Genomic DNA, 18,439 nt, shown 5'->3' on the forward strand with positions numbered 1-18,439 from the left:
GTCCTCATATGATTAGCCTATAAGAATGTTTCCATGTCCTTCAATGATACAGCCAGATCATCTTTCCTTTTGGAACTTTGCATCTCCCATACCAAGAAAATAAGCTACAATACCCCATTCCCTCCTCCCCCCCCCCCCCCCCCCCCCCCCGTTGCTTATGTAACCAGTGCAACCCCACACCTCCAAGTCTGAACTTCCAACAAGGGGATCAGAGACCTGGAGGGAAGGAAAAAGCAAAACAGGCACATAACCCTTAGGTTTTCTTTGCTTTAAAGCAGATCATAATGCAATCTTAATTTGGATGTAAAATCCTAGGCTTTGCAGCATGCCTGAGATTGTATTCCTACAGCATCATGACATCGTGGGCACCATCCTCTGGATTTTAATAGAGTTCAAGCACCAACTATTCAAAAGTTCAGCATGATCAAAAACTAAGCTCTGCTCATAGTGCAGCGTCGCAACTCAAAACAGTCTCCCTAGTGTATGCTTTGGACTCAGGGAGTTAAAAGCAAGATAGAAGCAAAGTTGTCAGCACCATGATTTTGAATTACTAGAATTCAATTAAAGAGTATCAATGTAATTTTATTAATACAAATTTGACTTAAATCCAAAGTGCATGAGTAAACTTTACATATTTCACCTAAACTTCTTCCACCAAAAACCCTTTCTCTAAGTCCACTACAGCAAATGAAAACACACAAATATAGCCAAGCTTACTCTCAGTCAAATTCACTTTTATTTCACAGATGTTAATTGCTAACAAAGCTAAACAAATCTGAAGTTCAGATTCAGTCACTGAAAATTGTTTGAGTTGGAGAAATGGGTTTTACCCATTTTTACCTTTTTTGTCACTTCAACCCTTCTTATTTCCTCTGCTTTGAAATACAAGACGTTAACAGTGAAAACAGTTTCAGATTTTAACTTGTTTTGACATAATTTTAACAGTTTTAAGCTATGCATCTTCTGCATGAAACTCAATAAATATGTTAGTGTGAAAACAGACTAGAAAAATCTCATTAATCTCGAAATACCATTAACAAGAAAATTTCTTTCATAAATAGATGATTCTTGTCCGTGACCCACTCAAAAAATATTCTCAGATTATCACATTTTGCACAGATTATACAGCATTCTTGGATTCAGTCCACATATAAAGAGAACCAGTTTACCCTTTTTATAAAAAAATGCCAGTTTTAAACATACATAGCTGAAAATGGAAAGCAGCCTTGGGAGCTGAATGTTTTTTATGCAGCTGAATTGAGACATACCAGAAGTAAATTAATTTCAGTGCTGAAGAGCATTTTAAAGCATTCTAGCAATTACACAGGAAGCTGGATGTAGTTACTATGAAGCTTTCAAATCAACCGTATCTTTGGAAAAGTCAGATTTAATACCACATTAGCTCACATTTTGATATATTTGGTAACTCTGCTGGAACACAGATCCTGCTTATTGCTTTGAAACATTCATTATCACTGAAATCTAGATGCTTGTCTAGAGTTCTTCATAGCCAAAATTAAAAAGATCAAATAGAGGACAGTAGGAACAAAGGCACATGGTTAATTTATAAAAGTATTTACAGGGTACTTTAACATTTATTTCTCTCTACTAGAATACAAAGAGAAAAGACTACTGAAACATGTTGAAGATCATTCAAAATGGGCGTTCTCCAGCTATTTGAGCAGAGGAACTTATACACCATTATTTCCAGAATTAAATTTCTTGTTTTGAATATGGAATTTTCAAATATTAAAGTTCATAAATTTATTATTCCCCTAAGCACTGTGATACTTTAGTGCAACCCTCTTCAATGGTTGAAGCTGGCATAATTAAGGCAGTCTACTAACAGTATTTTGAATTCAGCGCACAGTGTTTAATCATTGAGGTGCCTGGTCATTCTCTGTATGGAAAGCTGTCTTCTGAAACCCTCATCCATGCTGTAATACTTCTAGCTGATGCAGCCTCAAACACAGCATTTAAACACACAGTTCTCGCAGTGTTTGGGGTTTTTTTGGAGGTGGGATGGGATGAGAAGTCTAACACCAAGCTAGTAGCTCCATAAGCAACTCAGTAGGATGGTTAACGTTGCTGAATTGTTTAGTACCCTTACTGTACATTGGCAACCCGTAAAGGTTAGCACAACAAGATGCTTTTAAAACATCCATTACATTCAAATCTGTAAGCACTCCATAAATCCTAGTACCATAATCTGCACTCCACTAACAGGTATTTTAACACAGTCTGTTACCAAAAGTAAATCAACTTTCCTAAGGCATTTCCCCCCACCATGAAGTCCATTGATGCACAAATTCAAAAATCCAAATAAGAGGACTTAATCTCATTCAGGTTCCCTCCCCCCGCCCCAGACTTAAAGTTAGCATTTTAAACTTAAACATTTTGAAACTATTATTCTCAACTATGGCAAAAGACTTTACTTTAGTAGTATGGAAATGGTTTCCATTAAACTTTAAAGGCTATGTCTTATTAAACGGTGACTACTGCTGCCTAGCTACAGCTGATAAGTGAGTTCTGGTGCCCTCACCTAATTTTTATAAAATTTCACAGAAGAAAAAAAACAACTAAAAAAATAACTGCATAGTATGCAATCCCTTTTATTCAAAGCTGTCCATGTATATCCCAGGGTGGAAGATAGCAGAACAACTGCTCAGCCTTCAGATGCAGGTGTGTTCAGTGCTTGCTATAACATCTTTCTATCTTGGTCGGTGTCAAATCTCTTCAAAGGACAATTACAGAAGTGGGAAGGAAAAGATATGAGAAAATAGAATAGCATTTTCAGAGAGGTCAATGTCCCTCAAAGTTCTCATTTGAAATATTACTATAAATTTATTTACGATGAGAGTCATCAGAAGACCATTCTTCTGGGTTTAAAATATTTTTTTTTCTTTGAAATAAAGAAAACAAAAGAAAACCAATACACATTACTAAACCCACAGATACTGTGGTTTTCCTGCCTGCCCCTCTCTCCTTACGTATGTCCATACTGATGACAGAGCCAGTTCAGAAAAGTCTAATCACTATCTAAATTAACAGGGTTGTAGTCAGGGTCATCCTCTTCATCCTCCAACTCTAGATCATCCATTTCTTGGAACAAAGATTCATCAACCTCCACACTGTTTCCAGCTGCAAAGAACAGAAAAATAATTTATTTTAATGCAGGTAGGAAAACAGTACCTCAACAACAAAATACACAACCGTTTTTTCATACTCAGACTGCAATGTCAGTAACTGTTAACTTACTTGGGCTTTTATATATCAGATGGATATAGAAAAGGAAACAGCACATTTTCTCTCTTTACAGTTAAAGAGAAGCTTTTTTCCTCACACCAAAACCCAGACAAATGTCACACAGGAACTCATAATCCACTGGAAGAATGAAATTAACAATTACAATTCCCAGAAGCAGAGGTCCTTTCTCCCAGGTACGGTCAAAATAGGAGCTCAGGACCTCACAGCTGGAACAGGTGCAACTATCAGCCACAGGAACACACAGTGTTTATAAAAAACCCAAACCGTGCACACCATTTATATGACTACATACATACATTGGCTTTCAGATTTAAGTTTTAAAAGCAAGGTGAAGCTTTGCATGCTTTCATGTTTTCTTCTGAAAGAGATGATGCTAATCTAAGGGTAAAACTTGAGAACGACCGCCGTTTTATTTATGTGCATCAGCAGCGACATCTTCTGGCCACTGGGCAAGTATCTATTTTTTCCCCTGGATTTGAAAGAGCCTTTATAGCCGTTTCCATCTAAAAGATATTGCCATTATCCCATATAAGACGTGAAAATTAGTATTACTTATCACATGGTACCATAATATTAAATTGCAGTTAGTAAACTGCTGCATTTATGATAGAATGCAAACAGCAATAAGGACAGGAGTTTTTAATTACCGATAGCAACAGGATTGAAAGTTAACACATTAACCTCAGGACGTTTGGACAAAGAGCCCAAATAAAGGTCTGTTCCTCCCTTGTGACATCCAAATGTTTCATCAACGACCCTTCTTCACATTATGCATTTTGAAGGAAGACAAGGTTAAGTTATGCTCTCTAACTAAAAGAAACTCGACTCCCCTATTACTGCCATTTCAACTTCATACTCACTGATGTCTGATGTTCGTAAACAACTTTTTAATAAAAAAGAAGCTACTTGCACAGAAATTCTTTACTCTCTTCTGCATTAGATAATGCAGCTACATTAAATAATTCTCTTAAGTAAAAAAATCAGACTTTTAAACTAAGATAATTAAGATTCAGTACAGAAAATTAAACAGATATGTGACTGCCAGTAGATTTATTTATCTCCAACGGATTTTCCAAGTTTAACCTCTTTTGGCACAGGCTTACAAAATTTTCAGCTGGCACCAGAGAAGATATTCACAGTAAGATAAAAGACAAATCTGCATGAAGAAGAACTGGGTTGCACACAGGCAAACTGACCAGCAAGATGTTTACTATTGGTGTTGAGATTCAGAGAGAAGGAGACAGAACTTTAAGATCTGTGCTTAAGACTTAGGGTAAGAAGACTGGCTACTAGGAAAAAGAGAAAGCACAGTTTGGTTGTGGTTTATTTTGTTTTGATTTGTTTTGCTTATTTTTGATTTTGCTTCCAGTCTAAACACTTGAATAGAAGCAACAGAAATAAGATCAACTAAAGCTCAAAACCACAAAGGAATACATTTTAGCATCTTGAAAATGGCTTGTTTTTGAAAGAAGTTAAAATCATGTCTGTTCAATCTGCAAAACTACTTCTTAGGAAGTTGTTTCAAAGTAAAAGTGATACTGAAGTAAGATGTTAAGTCAGAAATAAAGATTTTGCTTAGGAATTTTGACCTCTTTTAAGCCACTGTCTTTCAGTTGTGGAAACAAACAGAAATTTACCTTCCTCCAAAAACTGGATGTCAGAAGTGTCAAGGTTGTGATCCATTTCAAACAGCTGTTTACCTAGAAGTAAAAGACAAAATAACATATAAGCAAGTTAAATTCTGAAACAACTATCAACTAAGGCAACAATAGTTAGCACGTATATTTTAGGCTTTTCAACTTAAAAAAAAAAAAAAAAAAAAGACTGCTTGATTTGGGTTTTTTTTTTTAAGCTGCTTATTTCTGTAAATTCCCCATTCTGCTATTTTGACTATTCACCAGGACTCTTTCATGCCAAAAGGCTTCTCCGCCTATATGTGAAATGGGTCAGTTTCTTAGTCACTTTAATGTTACTAAGGCTTTAATAATTGGGATTGGAGAGGGTACTGCCCTACAGTCCTTACTGCTTCAGTCCTCATCTTGATTCCACAAGGAAGACTCTGTGGGAACTGGAAAGGAAATTAGCTGCCTCAATCTTTGTCCATACATCATCCCCATTCAACAAACAACTTGGATCTACAAACAAGACACCAGCTCCTACACACACATCTGTGAAGGAAGCATCACACAAGGCAAAGCATTTCTAATTAGAGGTAGGGAAAGAAAAGCTCAGGACTCTTTCTACATAAAGCACTCATTTTCCATCCATATTTGCATTGCTTATGTAGTCTTCTGCCAACCAGCCTGCCTAGTGTTCATAGTAAAACTTTTAAGACATCTTTAACTTCTACTGGGGTTATGTTCTTGGCATCTTAAGAATAAGCCTTGTTCTAGTTTTGTAAAGGGGAGCTTCAATAAACTAGGCTTGTACAGAGGAAAACAGGCACAGCACACCAACAATATTTTTAGGACCAGGAAAACTGGAAGAACACTGATTCCTACTATCTCATCTCTGCAGATTGCCAAACACATTCCCTTCAAAGGGGAATCAAGCATGTCCCCTGCCCTGTACAGCTTTTCATTAAACTTGCTACTATTAAATTCCATCTGTCAAATTTAATCAAAATTAGCCAGAGGATTCAGAAGGTTTCAGAAGGGAGAAGAAAAGATAACAGTGCTATAGCATGAGGACAATGGCCATCAGGTTAAAAAGTAAATGCAACATCACAGGAGAACTAGTCCAAAGCTAAGCTGTGGAGAGTGTGGAGGAGGATGACCAAGATTTAATTCTTACCTAGAGGTTCTCCTAATAATTTCCTCCACATTTTTCCCACTAGCTGTAGAGTTTGCTTTCTGCTGGACAAACCGTGATCGCCAAAACACAAAGCCTGAAACCACTGCTATATTATTCTCCATATATCAGAGCCATCTTAAGCTTGTCACATGCAGCAGCCAGCCTCTGTGTTGCTTCAGTCCAGGAACAGCATCCCTAACTATTAGATTCACCTGAATGTTCTGCAGTCACTGTACAATTCAGTGCAATAAAGGCCAACTCACTAAACTGATGAAGATTCTTCCTGTTGCTTAAGAAACCCCAGATATTTCTGCCAGAACAATGTTTGTCAGTAGCAGTTCTAAGTGGTATGTTCTGTCTGGAACAAAACCAAAGCAGCTTAAACACACTTTGGGAACCGTAATGAGTTCAGCAGAAATCCTGAATTTTTAGCAGAAATCCTAACTTTTTATTTAGCCCAAAACCAGCTCTCAGAAAGGCTTCATGTGACATGTGGGACAAGAATAAAATATTGCATTAAGAGTTTATTTACTACCACCATCTTTCTGTGTAAAAAATACTTCTAGGCTTGTCACTCTAGTCCAGTAACACTGCAAAAAGTTCATAGAATCATAGAATAGTTAGGGTTGGAAAGGACCTAAGATCATCTAGTTCCACCCCCCTGCCATGGGCAGGGACACCTCCCACTAAACCATGTCACCCAAGGCTCTGTCCAACCTGGACAGTTCAGTTTCAGGAACAGTTAAAATCATACCGCTTAATTTATTTTTGCCTGCTTGTTCCTCTTCTTTCATTTTTTTCCTTTTTATTTCTAGGAGTTCTGCATCAAACTTTGCTTTCCAGTTTAGAAAATTCTCAATGGTAACAGGAGTGCCGTGAAAACGTTGCTGAAAAATAAACCGAATAGAAAACAAGGCTGCAAACACAATTTGCAAAGCTGTGAATGAAGATGAGCATTCTCTTAATTATTTAAACTACAACACTCCGGAAGCACTGCTTGCTTGTTAAGTATTCTGAGAAATTAATCCTAACCCTGAGAATACACAAAGAACACATTCTCGTTGGTTTCTGTCATAGGACTCTCCCTTCAGAGAGCTGTACTGAGGTAGAAATTCTTATGGAAAAAACCCACGTACTACTTTTGGACCTACCGTGCAACAGTTAGCAACATACCACTAATTCAGATTACCCATAAGCAGCATTTCTTATCAGCTCTTCACTGCAATTTACACCAAAATACTTCCCATTAAAATACATTACCCCTTCTGTGTTGTTGAGACAGAAAGGAGTGTTTTTTTTTCCAGCTATTTTTCTGCCATTTTCAGAAATACTGAACTTTCCAAGTCCCACCACCCTCTAACTATTTCTGAGGAAGAAAGTGAAGACTCAGTAGCTGGTCTTACCACAGCACATTCCATGAATGGAAAAAACTATTCTACAGTGGCTGGTAGAAAGAACATGTGTAAGGAGAAGAAACTGGTCCCACTTCCACCCTGCCCACTCAGTCTACCAAGAAAGACTTCCTCAGACCATGCTGCCTGTGTGCAGCATGCCATATTCTAGCTTTTATGGCTCCATATCCCCTCTTGCCTCTCCAAAAACCTGGAGACAGCAACTTTGATTTCATTTGCGAAAAATCCCTGCCCCTGCCTTACAGAGTAATGCTAGAAGGAATTGTGGACATTTGGTACATCTCCAAAAAGACTGCTTTAGAAAATGGGGGAGAAGGAATAACTTCAGTGCACCAAAGAATCTTTCAGTTCTTAAGTTTTAATTATATCAAGTTTGACTGATGTTCCTCTCCCACTGCAACTGAGAACTGCTCCTGCATCAAAACCCACATTCAAAAAAAGCAGGAAATTTTTAGTTGAAAACATTATTTTACATACTTTCTCTTCTTCTTCTGCTTCTCTTTCTTTCTGTTTCTTTTCCTCTTCTCTTCGTGTTTTTATTTGATCCACTATTTCATTTAATTTCTCCTGTACTGCTGAGACTAGAGTGAAGATCATTACCATTCCTAAATTTTCTTCTACCTACAACACAAAGGCAGCAACTTCAAACAGGAGAACCTCAAACCTTCAGCAGTTGAATGCACATTTAGAAAGCAGTATGCTGTGCAAATGCAGATAACACAGCTGAGACACTCAGCACCAGCCTTCAAAGCCTGCTGTAAAACTCAAGTCAATTGGTCAGTTACCTCAGTTAAAGTCACCCCCAAATGGATGTGAAGTAAAACACCAATGATGAACACCTGTCTATAATATGTTGAAAACATATTATAGACATCTGGAACACCTTTTCACTAATAAAGCAAAACCCATAGTAAGCATACAGCTTCAAGATTTGATTATCATAAATCATAAGAGACAACAGTCACTCAGAAACTCTCCTCTCCTGCAATGGTTTATTTATTCCTTAATCCCATTACATGACCCTTTGAAACGGGACAGTTACCCATGAAAGAAAAAAAAAAAACAAAACCAAAACCATCACTTGATGGAAGGAAGGTCATAAGAATTAAGCTGTAAAGAAAGAATGCTTACTGAACAGACTATGGAAATTTTAGTGCAGGGATGACTTGTCAAGGATTACTGAAACCAAATAAGTGTTTCCTTCTCATTCCTTCACAATGTACTCTCACTGATCCCAAAGGCTGAAGAGTTCCCCCGAGTAATTATGTTGTTGAAAAGAATCAAGAGTCAATTTGGCATTTTTTAATCTTTCCAAATAAAATTAAAGTGGCTTGTTAATACAAATATATATATACACAGTTAAATAAATTTACCTTAAGCTACAACTGCAGAAGATGGAAAACCTTAGAGAATTTTCATTTCATTATCACACCTGTAGACACTGAATTAGCCCTATATATTACCCTGTTAAAATAATTTACCTCAATAATGTCATTTACCAAGCTCAAACCTCAAAGTTAGTCCCTACAGTAAGGAACAGGTTTCAAATCAGTAGCACATAACTCAGGAAACAAATAATTTGGAGAGAAATTCAGGCCAAAGTTTTCAATGATGCCAAGCTGAACTGAGATATTCCATTTTCCTTACCTGTTGCTCTAGTAGTTTTATTATGTCCGTGACATCATTATCGTCAAGATTCTCCTGTGAGACTATTTCATAAAGCGGAGTTTCGTCGGGGTATTTCTCTCTATAGGTAAATTTAAGGGTTGTTTGGACAGCTACAAAAATAAAAAAACCCACATTCTTAAGGTGATAACTCTATATAACTTTGTGTATTTTGCTACTGCATTAGCAGCTTAAATGTTTTTAAACATAAAATACCCCTGTCTTAAAGGGACAATCCTCCTACAGGTATGTTAAAGCTATACGAACAGATTCAAACATAATGCAAGAGTTTTGAGAAATTAAGACAAAGTTTACCCTTATAAAGCTATTACAGACTATTAATGTCTGAAAAGTCTTTCTGAAGACTGGAAAACCTTCAGTGGTATGGTAGGTACTAGAGCAGCAATCTTTTTTCTCCCCTCATATTCCACTTAAAGCTGGAGAAAACATGGAAGAGTCCTAATAAGAGATCCAGAGAGAATCTCAACATACCAATTCTTTAAATTCTATGTGCCTGACTGGACTATAAACCTCTGTGTTGAGAACCAGGGCTCCACATAAATCATATAACAAGAACAATGTCCAGCATAAGTTATTAAGCAGAGAACTGCCTAAAGAGAACACATTCAATCCAAAGACTCCCAGAGCCAGGATAACATGGAAACAAGGCAAAAGAGAACCAAATCCTTTCATGCATCCTGACAGACTACCATGGAGTATTCTTCCTTTACTTCCAGACTCACAATTCTGGGAGCCAGCAGTCCCTTCAACACAGACACCTGCTCTGAGCACAACTTCCTCCTTTAAAACTGAAGGAGACAGCACCAGTTTCTTCCTTCTAATACAGACCAGCACCTCTCAAATTTACTTGGAGCAAGGCTTGCTTACAACAAGCCCACACAACCACTGACACCCAACGAATACACCAGGACTTGGGACCTCTAGGTCTTTGCTCTGGAACTTTTCCTTAAGGGCTGGATATTCACAGGACACAGACTCAACTCTTCAATGTAGCTGATATACATACAGTTGCTAAGAAAAAAACCCCAACAATCACCTCACAACTTGGCTGTAAGCTACTATGTGGATGATGACAACCCATACTTTACGAAGCTTCACAAAGCATTTGAGATTCAGCATGTCAGAAAGCAGCCCTAGTGAGAGAGCACAACCTTTCTGTAAACTAAATACAGACTACTGGAATCCTTGAACTACATTTTCTGAGGAGTGCTTGCAGAGGTATACATATTGTTGGCAATAGAACTAGGCTTACACAGAAACCCCTCCTATAGACGTTTAAGACATGGTCAACTTACTTTCACCATTTTCTCCTGCTTCGGATGTCACAGTGATTGTGAAAGTTGTTGGATTTTCTGACAATACTGCTTGAAGGAAAAAAAAAAAAAAAAGACAGAGATTACTTGAATCAGACAACTACTCCTTCACATCATTAAACCTGAACTTCTAAGGACTAATGAAGCAAAGAAGCTCCTGATAAAGTGTTAATGGCCTTTTTACTCTATTAATAAATACTTTCTAATTAACAGTTATCTTACTCACATGGTGTGAGTTTGGAGAGCTCTCTGAGTGACACCATATAACAATACCGAAAAGTTTCTGGTTTGGAAAGTTCTCTTTTGGAAGTTTAATTTTCCAAGAAGTGCAAATCTACTTACTTACCATCAAATGACTTATGTTAGGGTACTCAATGTCTGCAGAAACCTCCCAAGCCAGTTTGCTTTACTGTGCTAATAATACGTGTGACAAGCATCCAGTGCACTCTTAACCCTAGACTATGACAGTATGCCTGCACCTACTTCTGCACCTACTACATGAAATTGCATGAATGAGGCAGCCAGAAGACAGATAACAAGCAGCTCTACAGAGACACTCAAAGTGCAAGTCCTGTGATCTAAAGTTTCAGACCAGAAACCTCACTGTGCAATGGTGGGCTGCAGACCACATCCTCACATAAGGACAGCTCTGTATCACTGTTACAGCATATGTCCACTCAAGTATACGTGCTGTCACAGTATTAACTGAGTTTAGCCTAATTGCTAATATACTGCTACTACTACCATATTTTTTCTCCCTCTTCTTTTAGACATACGAATATTATGTGAACAAACAGTAACTTAGAGTAAGCATTAGAGGCTACATGAAAGTATATTATTTCCACATCAGTATCAGTGATGCAGCATCCCCAGCTACCAAAGACCAATTCATATACCTTTGAGATAAAACTGAAGAACCTAAAAGATTTTCAGATTAAAGCAATGGGCAAATATCTGTGTGATAAAGTTATTGCTAACCAAGACACTGCGGGACTTCATGCACAGTGGATACAGTGCAGGAAGGAAACAAAAAATGCACAGATTTTGTCACTGTTAAAGTTCTTGCATGTTGAGCACCATAAATCACTTTGAATTAGTTTGCATGGTGGATACTCCTAATTTTGTGACAGTGACTAGGAAGTTCTGAAAACCTAGTGACCAAACATATCCATCAGCTTGAAATTTTAGCAATAAAGCATACTGCACCTGGGAATTAGAGCTCGCCTTTGTCCTACCATAGATCTGCAACGAAACAAGCCAGATACCGGCAACGCACTTAAAAGAGAAAACCACCCCCAAGCACCCCAAAACACCGGGTGCGTCATGGCTGTGAGAAGCCGCTACCAGAAAGGGAAACTGTCCGACACACAAGCCCAAACCCCACTTAGGGCCGCATCTTTTGAAAGGCTTCTCCGAAGAGCATCCCTGCCCCAGCCGCAGCGGCGCCGGCACACCGGAACGGGTGCCCATGCCGGGCTGTCACACCTGGGGCGCCGCACGCAGCAGCCGCTCCGACCGGCACGGGAGCCGGAAAGCAAGCCAAACCAAAACGCAGACCACGCGACCCGCGCAGCTAAGAGCCGGTGGACACCCAAGGGGGTAGCCCAGGCAGGCACGGAGCGGCTGTCGCCCGGCGGGGCCTCCCACTCCGCCCTCATGCTGGCTCAGCGTGGCGCTGGCCCCGCCGCGGCTCACCCGTGAACGAGTCCGGGTAGATGGACTCCAAGGCCTCCAGCTCGTTGCGCTGCTCCTCGCTGTAGTCGGTCATCATCGCCTACTACCGACGCCGGCCATAGGCCGTCCGCACCGCGAAACAGCACCTACCCTCCGGTGCCGCGCATGCGCACTTCTCTCCGCCATCGGCTGGACATGCCTGGCAGCTTCGTCCCGCTCGATCGGTGGTGGATGGCTTTGGGCTGAAGGGAAGGAAGGAGGGGTTGGGGTGTCACTGCGTGAGGTGGAAGGAAAAGGGGAGCTGCGAGGGTCTCGGCAGTTGTCTGTACGGCTGTTAGGTTGACCTCTCTCTGGTCAGCGGAGTCCAGTACGTGCTGCTTGGGTTCAGCTGTGGGCAGAGCGGGCTCGCTTGCAGCTGGCGTGTCGCAAACATCCTGCCTCCATCGCGGGCGCCACGGGTGCCCTGGCCTTCCGCAGCCTGGGGGGAATAGCAGGGGTTCCAATAGGTGAGGTAGGAGGGCTCCCGCCTGAAGAGACAGGCTTCAGAGCTGCTGTAAGATGTACGTTGCTGTTAGACAGGTCTTCACTCTTTGTCATTGTTTCACCGAGAATTAATAGGGGTTAGCAGCCTGAAGGAGATTCAAAACCGTTGCGCTAGAAATTGCATAAGCGTGCCGTGGAGGCAGCTGAATGTGGTTTTAGCCTGAAATTTGAAGTCAACATAGCTGGAAAACCCAACAGTTGAGGGTGCAGCTTGGAGTTAAAAGCACCTGCTTTTAATCAGGAAATGTTCCCAGGAAATGTTCCCAGTGATTTCTGAAGTCGCTGCTGCATAAGCAGTGTTGTTAGATGAGCAGAACCCAAGTCATCAAGGCTCCAATACTGGGAGCCCCCATACTTGGAGATTACCCACAAGGATGAATTTAAGACTGTTAAGCAGCCTTGCTGTTAAGCGACAGCAGATGCTGATGAGTGCTTGGTACACAGAGTAATTCTAGGGTACATCAGTTCCCTGGGCATATGGCCAGCACTTTTCCCTCAGGTGCATTTTGCAAGGCCAGAGTTTCCAGAAAACATTTACCATGGACATAAAGAGAATCATTTTCACTTTAAGTGAGCAAACTGCAATTCTGAATTGATTTTGGGTAAGATGACTCAGGTTTTAGCAGGCACAGTTAGACTGTTCAGTACCAACTCATAGATTTTTCTGTAATCACAAATTCCTTTAAAAGCAGTGCCGTCACTTTCAATCCATGGCATGTTTCAGGGAACAGGGGAGTGAAGGGAAATACAACAAATTACCTACAATACTCAGCTGTATTTAGTGGATTACTATATGCTAACTGGATGATAGGCTATTTGTATGCTGGCAGGTTGACTTCAAAATGACAGATACAGCCAGTACTTCCAGTCAGCATTTTAAGTTATAAGTGAAATCAAACAAAAACAAACAGAAAAAAAAAAAAGGCAAAAAAAAAACAAAGCAACAAAAGCCACAGGGCAAATAGTAATTGGGACAAAATTGGAAAATATTAAGTTGAATTTGAAAGTTAGTTAGTTTAGAAAGTAGTTAAAAGAATTTGACAGCTCACTCTTAGCTGCAAAATATTGCACCATTTTATAGTGGTAATTTTAATTTAAAACAATCCAAGTATATTGCACCTGGAAAATAAGGGAAGAAGTGGAAAGAACCCAAACCCACATAAAGACAGTCGTTTGTCATTTGGATCTGGACATCAGCATAGGATTTTTTTGCCAAATGTTAGATACACAAATCAGTTGCATGTCTTCCAGATACAGTGTTCCATCTTGAATAAAAAATCACAAAGGATTTTAAAACTTAAATTAGAGATTGTGTCTACTAACCAAGGTACTTTGCTTCATATGGAGTTCGTATAAACTGTTCTTTTACCTTTTATTGGGTTTGCATGAAAAGATTTGAGGGTAGGAAAGGGGGAGCTACAGAGGGCAGTGAGAAGTTGCCAGAAGCTTCCTCTGTGACTGACAGAGCCAATGCCAGCCAGCTCCTGCCACTGGCCAAGGCCATCAGCCAAACCTCTAGGATAACATAGTTAAGAGGAAAAAAAGAAAACGGCAAACCTGTGCAGCAAAAACTGCAGCTGAAAAGAGGCGTGAGAATATGTAAGAGCAAGAACGTTTCAGACCCCAGGGTCAGTGCAGAAGGAGAGCAGAAGTTGCTTCAGACACCAGAGCAGAGAGTCCTCTGTAGCCCATGGTGCAGACCATGGTGAGGCAGGCTGTGCGCCTGCAGACCATGCTGATCCATGGTGGGTCAGATCTCCACCTGCAGCCAATGGAGGACCCAGACGGGAGCAGGGGGATGCCAGAAGGAGGCTGTGGACCTGTGGGAAGCCTGCATTGGAACGAGCTCCTGGAAGGAGCTGTAGCCCCTTGGAGAGAGTAGCCCACGCTGGAGTAGGTTTGCTACAGGGCTTGTGACCCCATGGGGGACCCATGCTGAAGCAGTTCATCACAAACTGCAGCCTGTGGCAAGGATTGGAGGGCTGTCTCCCATGGGAGGAATGCCACACTGGAGCAGGGGAAGAGTGTGAGTAGTTCTCACCCTGAGGAGGAAAGAGTGGCAGAGACAACACATGATGAACTGATCTCAACTCCTATTCTCCATCCGCTTGTACTTCTGGGAGGGAGGAAATAGAGAATTTGGGAAGGGAGGAATTGAGGGGGAAAGTGTTGTAAGACTTATTTGTTATCCTGCTTGATTTGATTGGTAATAAATTAAACTTACTTCCCCAAGCTGAGTCTGTTTTGCCCACAACAGTCATCAGTAAGTGATATCTCCCTGTCCTTATCTCAATCCACATACCTTTTGTGGCTTATATTCTCACTTCCCTGGCCAGCTAAGGAGGGGAGTGATAGAGTGGCTTGGTGGGCAGCCAGGATCAACCCATCACATACATGAAAGTTTAGGATTCACATGAAATAAATATGTGGGAATTTGTAACAATTTTAGTGATGTAAAATATGCATCATTGACATTATTCAGTACATACATCATTTGCAATTGCTAGAGTGTTTGCTTTTGTTTAGAAGTTTAATGCTTCATGACTAAACACATTTACCAAGATCTACAATTTAATATACTTCTGGCTCCTTCATTTTCTACCAAGATGTAGTAAATAATTGTATTTTTCCACTTGAGTACTCTGGGGTCATTTATTAACAGCAGATAGCATCGTACAGTCTAGCGTATGGCTTTGTAGCACACATGTACATATGCACATGGCAAGGCAACACAGGAAGCATTAGGAAAAGCTCTGTGTATGGATTCCACCTTCCACCCTTCACCCTTAGAGTTCAAAACAGCTGTACAGGGAGTTAGAAAGGAGATAAGAGGCAGTAATATGACACCATACCATGCTGAATTGACAGAACATCATGAAACCTTCTCTCACTAAATTCAGTAGGTTTTAATCACAGTAGTGTGACTAAATTGCAAGTTTTTCCACAGGCAAAGCAAACCTTATACAGAGAGTGAGATTTGTATCCCATCCAGATTTGCTATTAGTGGGCAAGTATACAAGTACCAAAGAGGTTTTCAAGTCTGTCTAGAAGGCATAGGAGACTGACATTATTATTGCTTTCAGCTGAAATACATTTGAACTTTTATTTTCCACATGTAAGTATTCACACAGCTGATGTCACATTCCTTTATCCTGTGCTTCTCAGTGGGCATTTTATCTCCTGACTAGAACTAGAAGTTCGCTTAACACTATCTAGGCTCAGTCTTCATTGCTGAAGTGTCCCCTGCTTCTGTGCTGCTGTAGACACAAGCTTTGCTTGTGGCTAGCTCAGTATATTCACACAATACTAGAAAAATGCAGAAAAGAAAAAATAAGGCATTTCTGCTAGGGGTCACTAAGACAAAGCTGAATCACTGCTTTTGTTCTGTACAGAATGGACTGCCTCCTAGGATTCAGTCAGGGCCTAGCTATTAATTTTTAAAGATTTTTTTTTTAATGGAAGGAAAAAGCATTTGGAAATTACTTCCTCTCATAGTACATACACATCCTTTTAGCACAAATATTAGAAGGCAGGGAGCTGCAGCTTGAAACAGCCCACCCTAGTCTAGACATAAACTATCAGACCCACAGGAGTCAGGCACTATCAGGAAAGATACCTGTAAGCATGTGCTAGAGCCCTAAATTAACAAGATGTATTTGATCACATACTGTACATATCAGTGCAATAAGGCATTGGAAAGTTCCAGATCAGGCTGGTGTCCTGCTTATCTGCAAGGTGTTGGTGGGGGTGTGGCCCTCAGGCCTATGTTCTGATCACAGGGTCTTCATCAGTCTTCAAGTATTTCCCATTTGCAGACCCCTTGAGTGCCCAGTCGTGGAGGAGACTGTAGTCGTAGTGCTCTGCATCCACTCGTTTCAGAAAGGCCAGTCCAGAAATGGCTTGCCACTCCTTGAGAGATGGGATACGGATTTCCTTTACATTTTCACTCCCTGGGGCAAAGCCAAAGAACTTCCTTACATGCTGCATGGCATAGAGCCTGGAGTGCTGGTCTGTTGCTTCGTCAAAGAGCTCCTGCTCATTGTGGACATAGCTGCTCCAGTATCTGAAATGTAGAAAGCTGAGTGGGGAGAAGCAGCTTGCCAGGCAGTAAGACAGGAAGACAGTGATGACTACCACAGCAATCAGAAGCCAGCCAGCCACCTTACAAAGAAAAAGAAGGAATCTGTTGCAGCTGAAAAATACTGTGATAAACTCTGAGAATCAGAAAATCCGTAAGATGATCTTTGTTTTTTCTGAGTAAGTTTAACAACACAGAAACCTGGTAAGGGTCTGTTGCCATCAAACCCAGTCCCTGCCTACTGGAGGCAACCATGCGGTAAAAAGTCACTTTCTGTCAAGTTTAAGGAAGTTCTGTTATACATTTTATTAAGGATTTTGCCTCCACAGCTATTACTGTGAGAAAAAAAGCCATGTAATTCTTAGCCTATGTTAGCTTACAGCCTATTTGAAACCAGGCTTATCTGAAGTGACAATGTTCCCCAATTTACCCAGTATGTAAGCTTTTAGACTTAAGCCTGATTTAAAAACAAAGATTTTAGTTTGGTTTATGTGGAGCTCTTGCAGGCACCTTACTCATGTGTTTCTTATCCTTGAAGAAGAAACCTCATACCCTCCCTAGCTTTTGAACTTGTATTTGTCTTACTTAATCGTACTTCTCAAGATACTATGCAAAGAAAATTATATCCTCCAGTAGCAGATAACAACCAGGACAAACAAACATAATAATTTAGATACCTAAAGTTCAATTCCACTTACAGGAACAAAGCAGGCTTTGAAACAGAGATTTGGCACTCCAGAGGATACAAAGTGTTACAATAAACAGGATCAGTCTGCCGGGTTAACTCTAGCTCTCATCATGAGAGATTCAAACAACAGAAGCAACATGAGTTACTTACTTGTGACTGGTATCGGAGTAGGAGAATAACTTCATCTCTTGCCCGGGTCAGCTCTGGAGGAACTAACTGACTGCATGGAAATGCAGCCAGTATTCTTCTACGTTCACTGGCAGTAATATTAGGATTAGCTTCATAATAATGCACAGGGACATACTCACTCACAGCACACACATAATATGAACCATTTATCAGGGTGACTGCCAGCCAGGTTACTGGAGCAACCAGTGCTCTCCCAGTGATGCTGCATAAGACAAAGCATACCAGTTTGCATTGCAGTGATTGGTTTGGTGTAGTCTGTCCCTCAAGAGACCTTTTGCCTGTAACCAGCCTCCAAGTCTGGTTATTCAGCGCATAGCCAACAATCAGAAGAATAAGTGCAGGAACTCCAAGGAAAGCCAGCCCATAGATAAGGTTCTGCCCAACATGACAGGGACAGCTGAATGTAAAGAAAGAGAAAAGCTGCTGCCCACCAATTGTTACTATTGCAATTATAGCATTAGCAATAACAACCTCTTTGCCTTTTAGAAAAATTAACCACTTTGGAAGGAAAGTCATTTTATATCTTACTCTAAGCCAAGTCTAAATTTTTATGTTTAGTTAATGGCAGAATAGAACTAAGCAAACTCCAGTGGCTTAAAAAACCCTAAACACACCACTCAGAAACCTCCCAGGAAAAATCCCCACAAGCCTCCCTCTTCTCCCACAAGTCTTCTGTTCTAGTCCTTGACAACTAAAGCTTGTTTGCTAGCTTTAAATATACTTACAGTTATCAAATCAGGTGTTTTAATTGATTATTTATCTCAGCCATTGTGGAACACAGCTTTTAGGCAATTGT

At 40.4% G+C, this 18,439-nt stretch overlaps 2 protein-coding genes across 4 annotated transcripts; both read right to left on the reverse strand.

Moving 5' to 3' along the window:
• Positions 1-713: 713 nt before the first annotated feature.
• On the reverse strand, positions 714-12,346 carry RWDD1 (RWD domain containing 1). Of its 3 annotated transcripts, none has more exons than XM_065681022.1 (7): positions 12,167-12,346; positions 10,454-10,522; positions 9,120-9,250; positions 7,950-8,093; positions 6,815-6,947; positions 4,905-4,967; positions 714-3,141 (listed from the first exon to the last, which is right to left on the reverse strand). In XM_065681022.1, the coding sequence occupies exons 1-7, from the start codon at positions 12,240-12,242 to the stop codon at positions 3,029-3,031; spliced, it is 729 nt and encodes a 242-aa protein (XP_065537094.1). In that variant the 5' UTR covers positions 12,243-12,346; the 3' UTR covers positions 714-3,028. The 3 variants fall into 3 exon arrangements, with proteins under 3 accessions (XP_065537094.1, XP_065537095.1, XP_065537096.1); XM_065681023.1 differs by having other exon boundaries at positions 10,454-10,519; positions 12,167-12,344; XM_065681024.1 differs by lacking the exons at positions 9,120-9,250; positions 12,167-12,346 and adding an exon at positions 11,678-11,844 and having other exon boundaries at positions 10,454-10,519.
• A 2,385-nt stretch (positions 12,347-14,731) lies between these two features.
• Positions 14,732-18,341, reverse strand: CALHM4 (calcium homeostasis modulator family member 4). The gene is made up of 2 exons (XM_065681020.1): positions 17,605-18,341; positions 14,732-16,849 (listed from the first exon to the last, which is right to left on the reverse strand). The coding sequence occupies exons 1-2, from the start codon at positions 18,157-18,159 to the stop codon at positions 16,451-16,453; spliced, it is 954 nt and encodes a 317-aa protein (XP_065537092.1). The 5' UTR covers positions 18,160-18,341; the 3' UTR covers positions 14,732-16,450.
• Between the last annotated feature and the right edge of the window lie 98 nt (positions 18,342-18,439).

Source organism: Lathamus discolor, chromosome 5, assembly GCF_037157495.1.
Source record: "Lathamus discolor isolate bLatDis1 chromosome 5, bLatDis1.hap1, whole genome shotgun sequence".
Lineage (NCBI taxonomy): Eukaryota > Metazoa > Chordata > Aves > Psittaciformes > Psittacidae > Lathamus > Lathamus discolor.

Coding starts and splice junctions, on each gene's coding strand:
- RWDD1 (XM_065681022.1), bottom strand. CDS start 12,242: ATGATGACCGACTACAGCGAGGAGCAGCGCAACGAGCTGGAGGCCTTG. Junction 9,251..10,453: donor AGCAGGAGAAAATGGTGAAA/GTAAGTTGACCA, acceptor TTATTTTTGTAG/CTGTCCAAACAACCCTTAAA. Junction 3,142..4,904: donor CATCCAGTTTTTGGAGGAAG/GTAAATTTCTGT, acceptor TGTTCTTTGCAG/CTGGAAACAGTGTGGAGGTT.
- CALHM4 (XM_065681020.1), bottom strand. CDS start 18,159: ATGACTTTCCTTCCAAAGTGGTTAATTTTTCTAAAAGGCAAAGAGGTT. Junction 16,850..17,604: donor TACTCCGATACCAGTCACAA/GTAAGTAACTCA, acceptor TTTCTTTGTAAG/GTGGCTGGCTGGCTTCTGAT.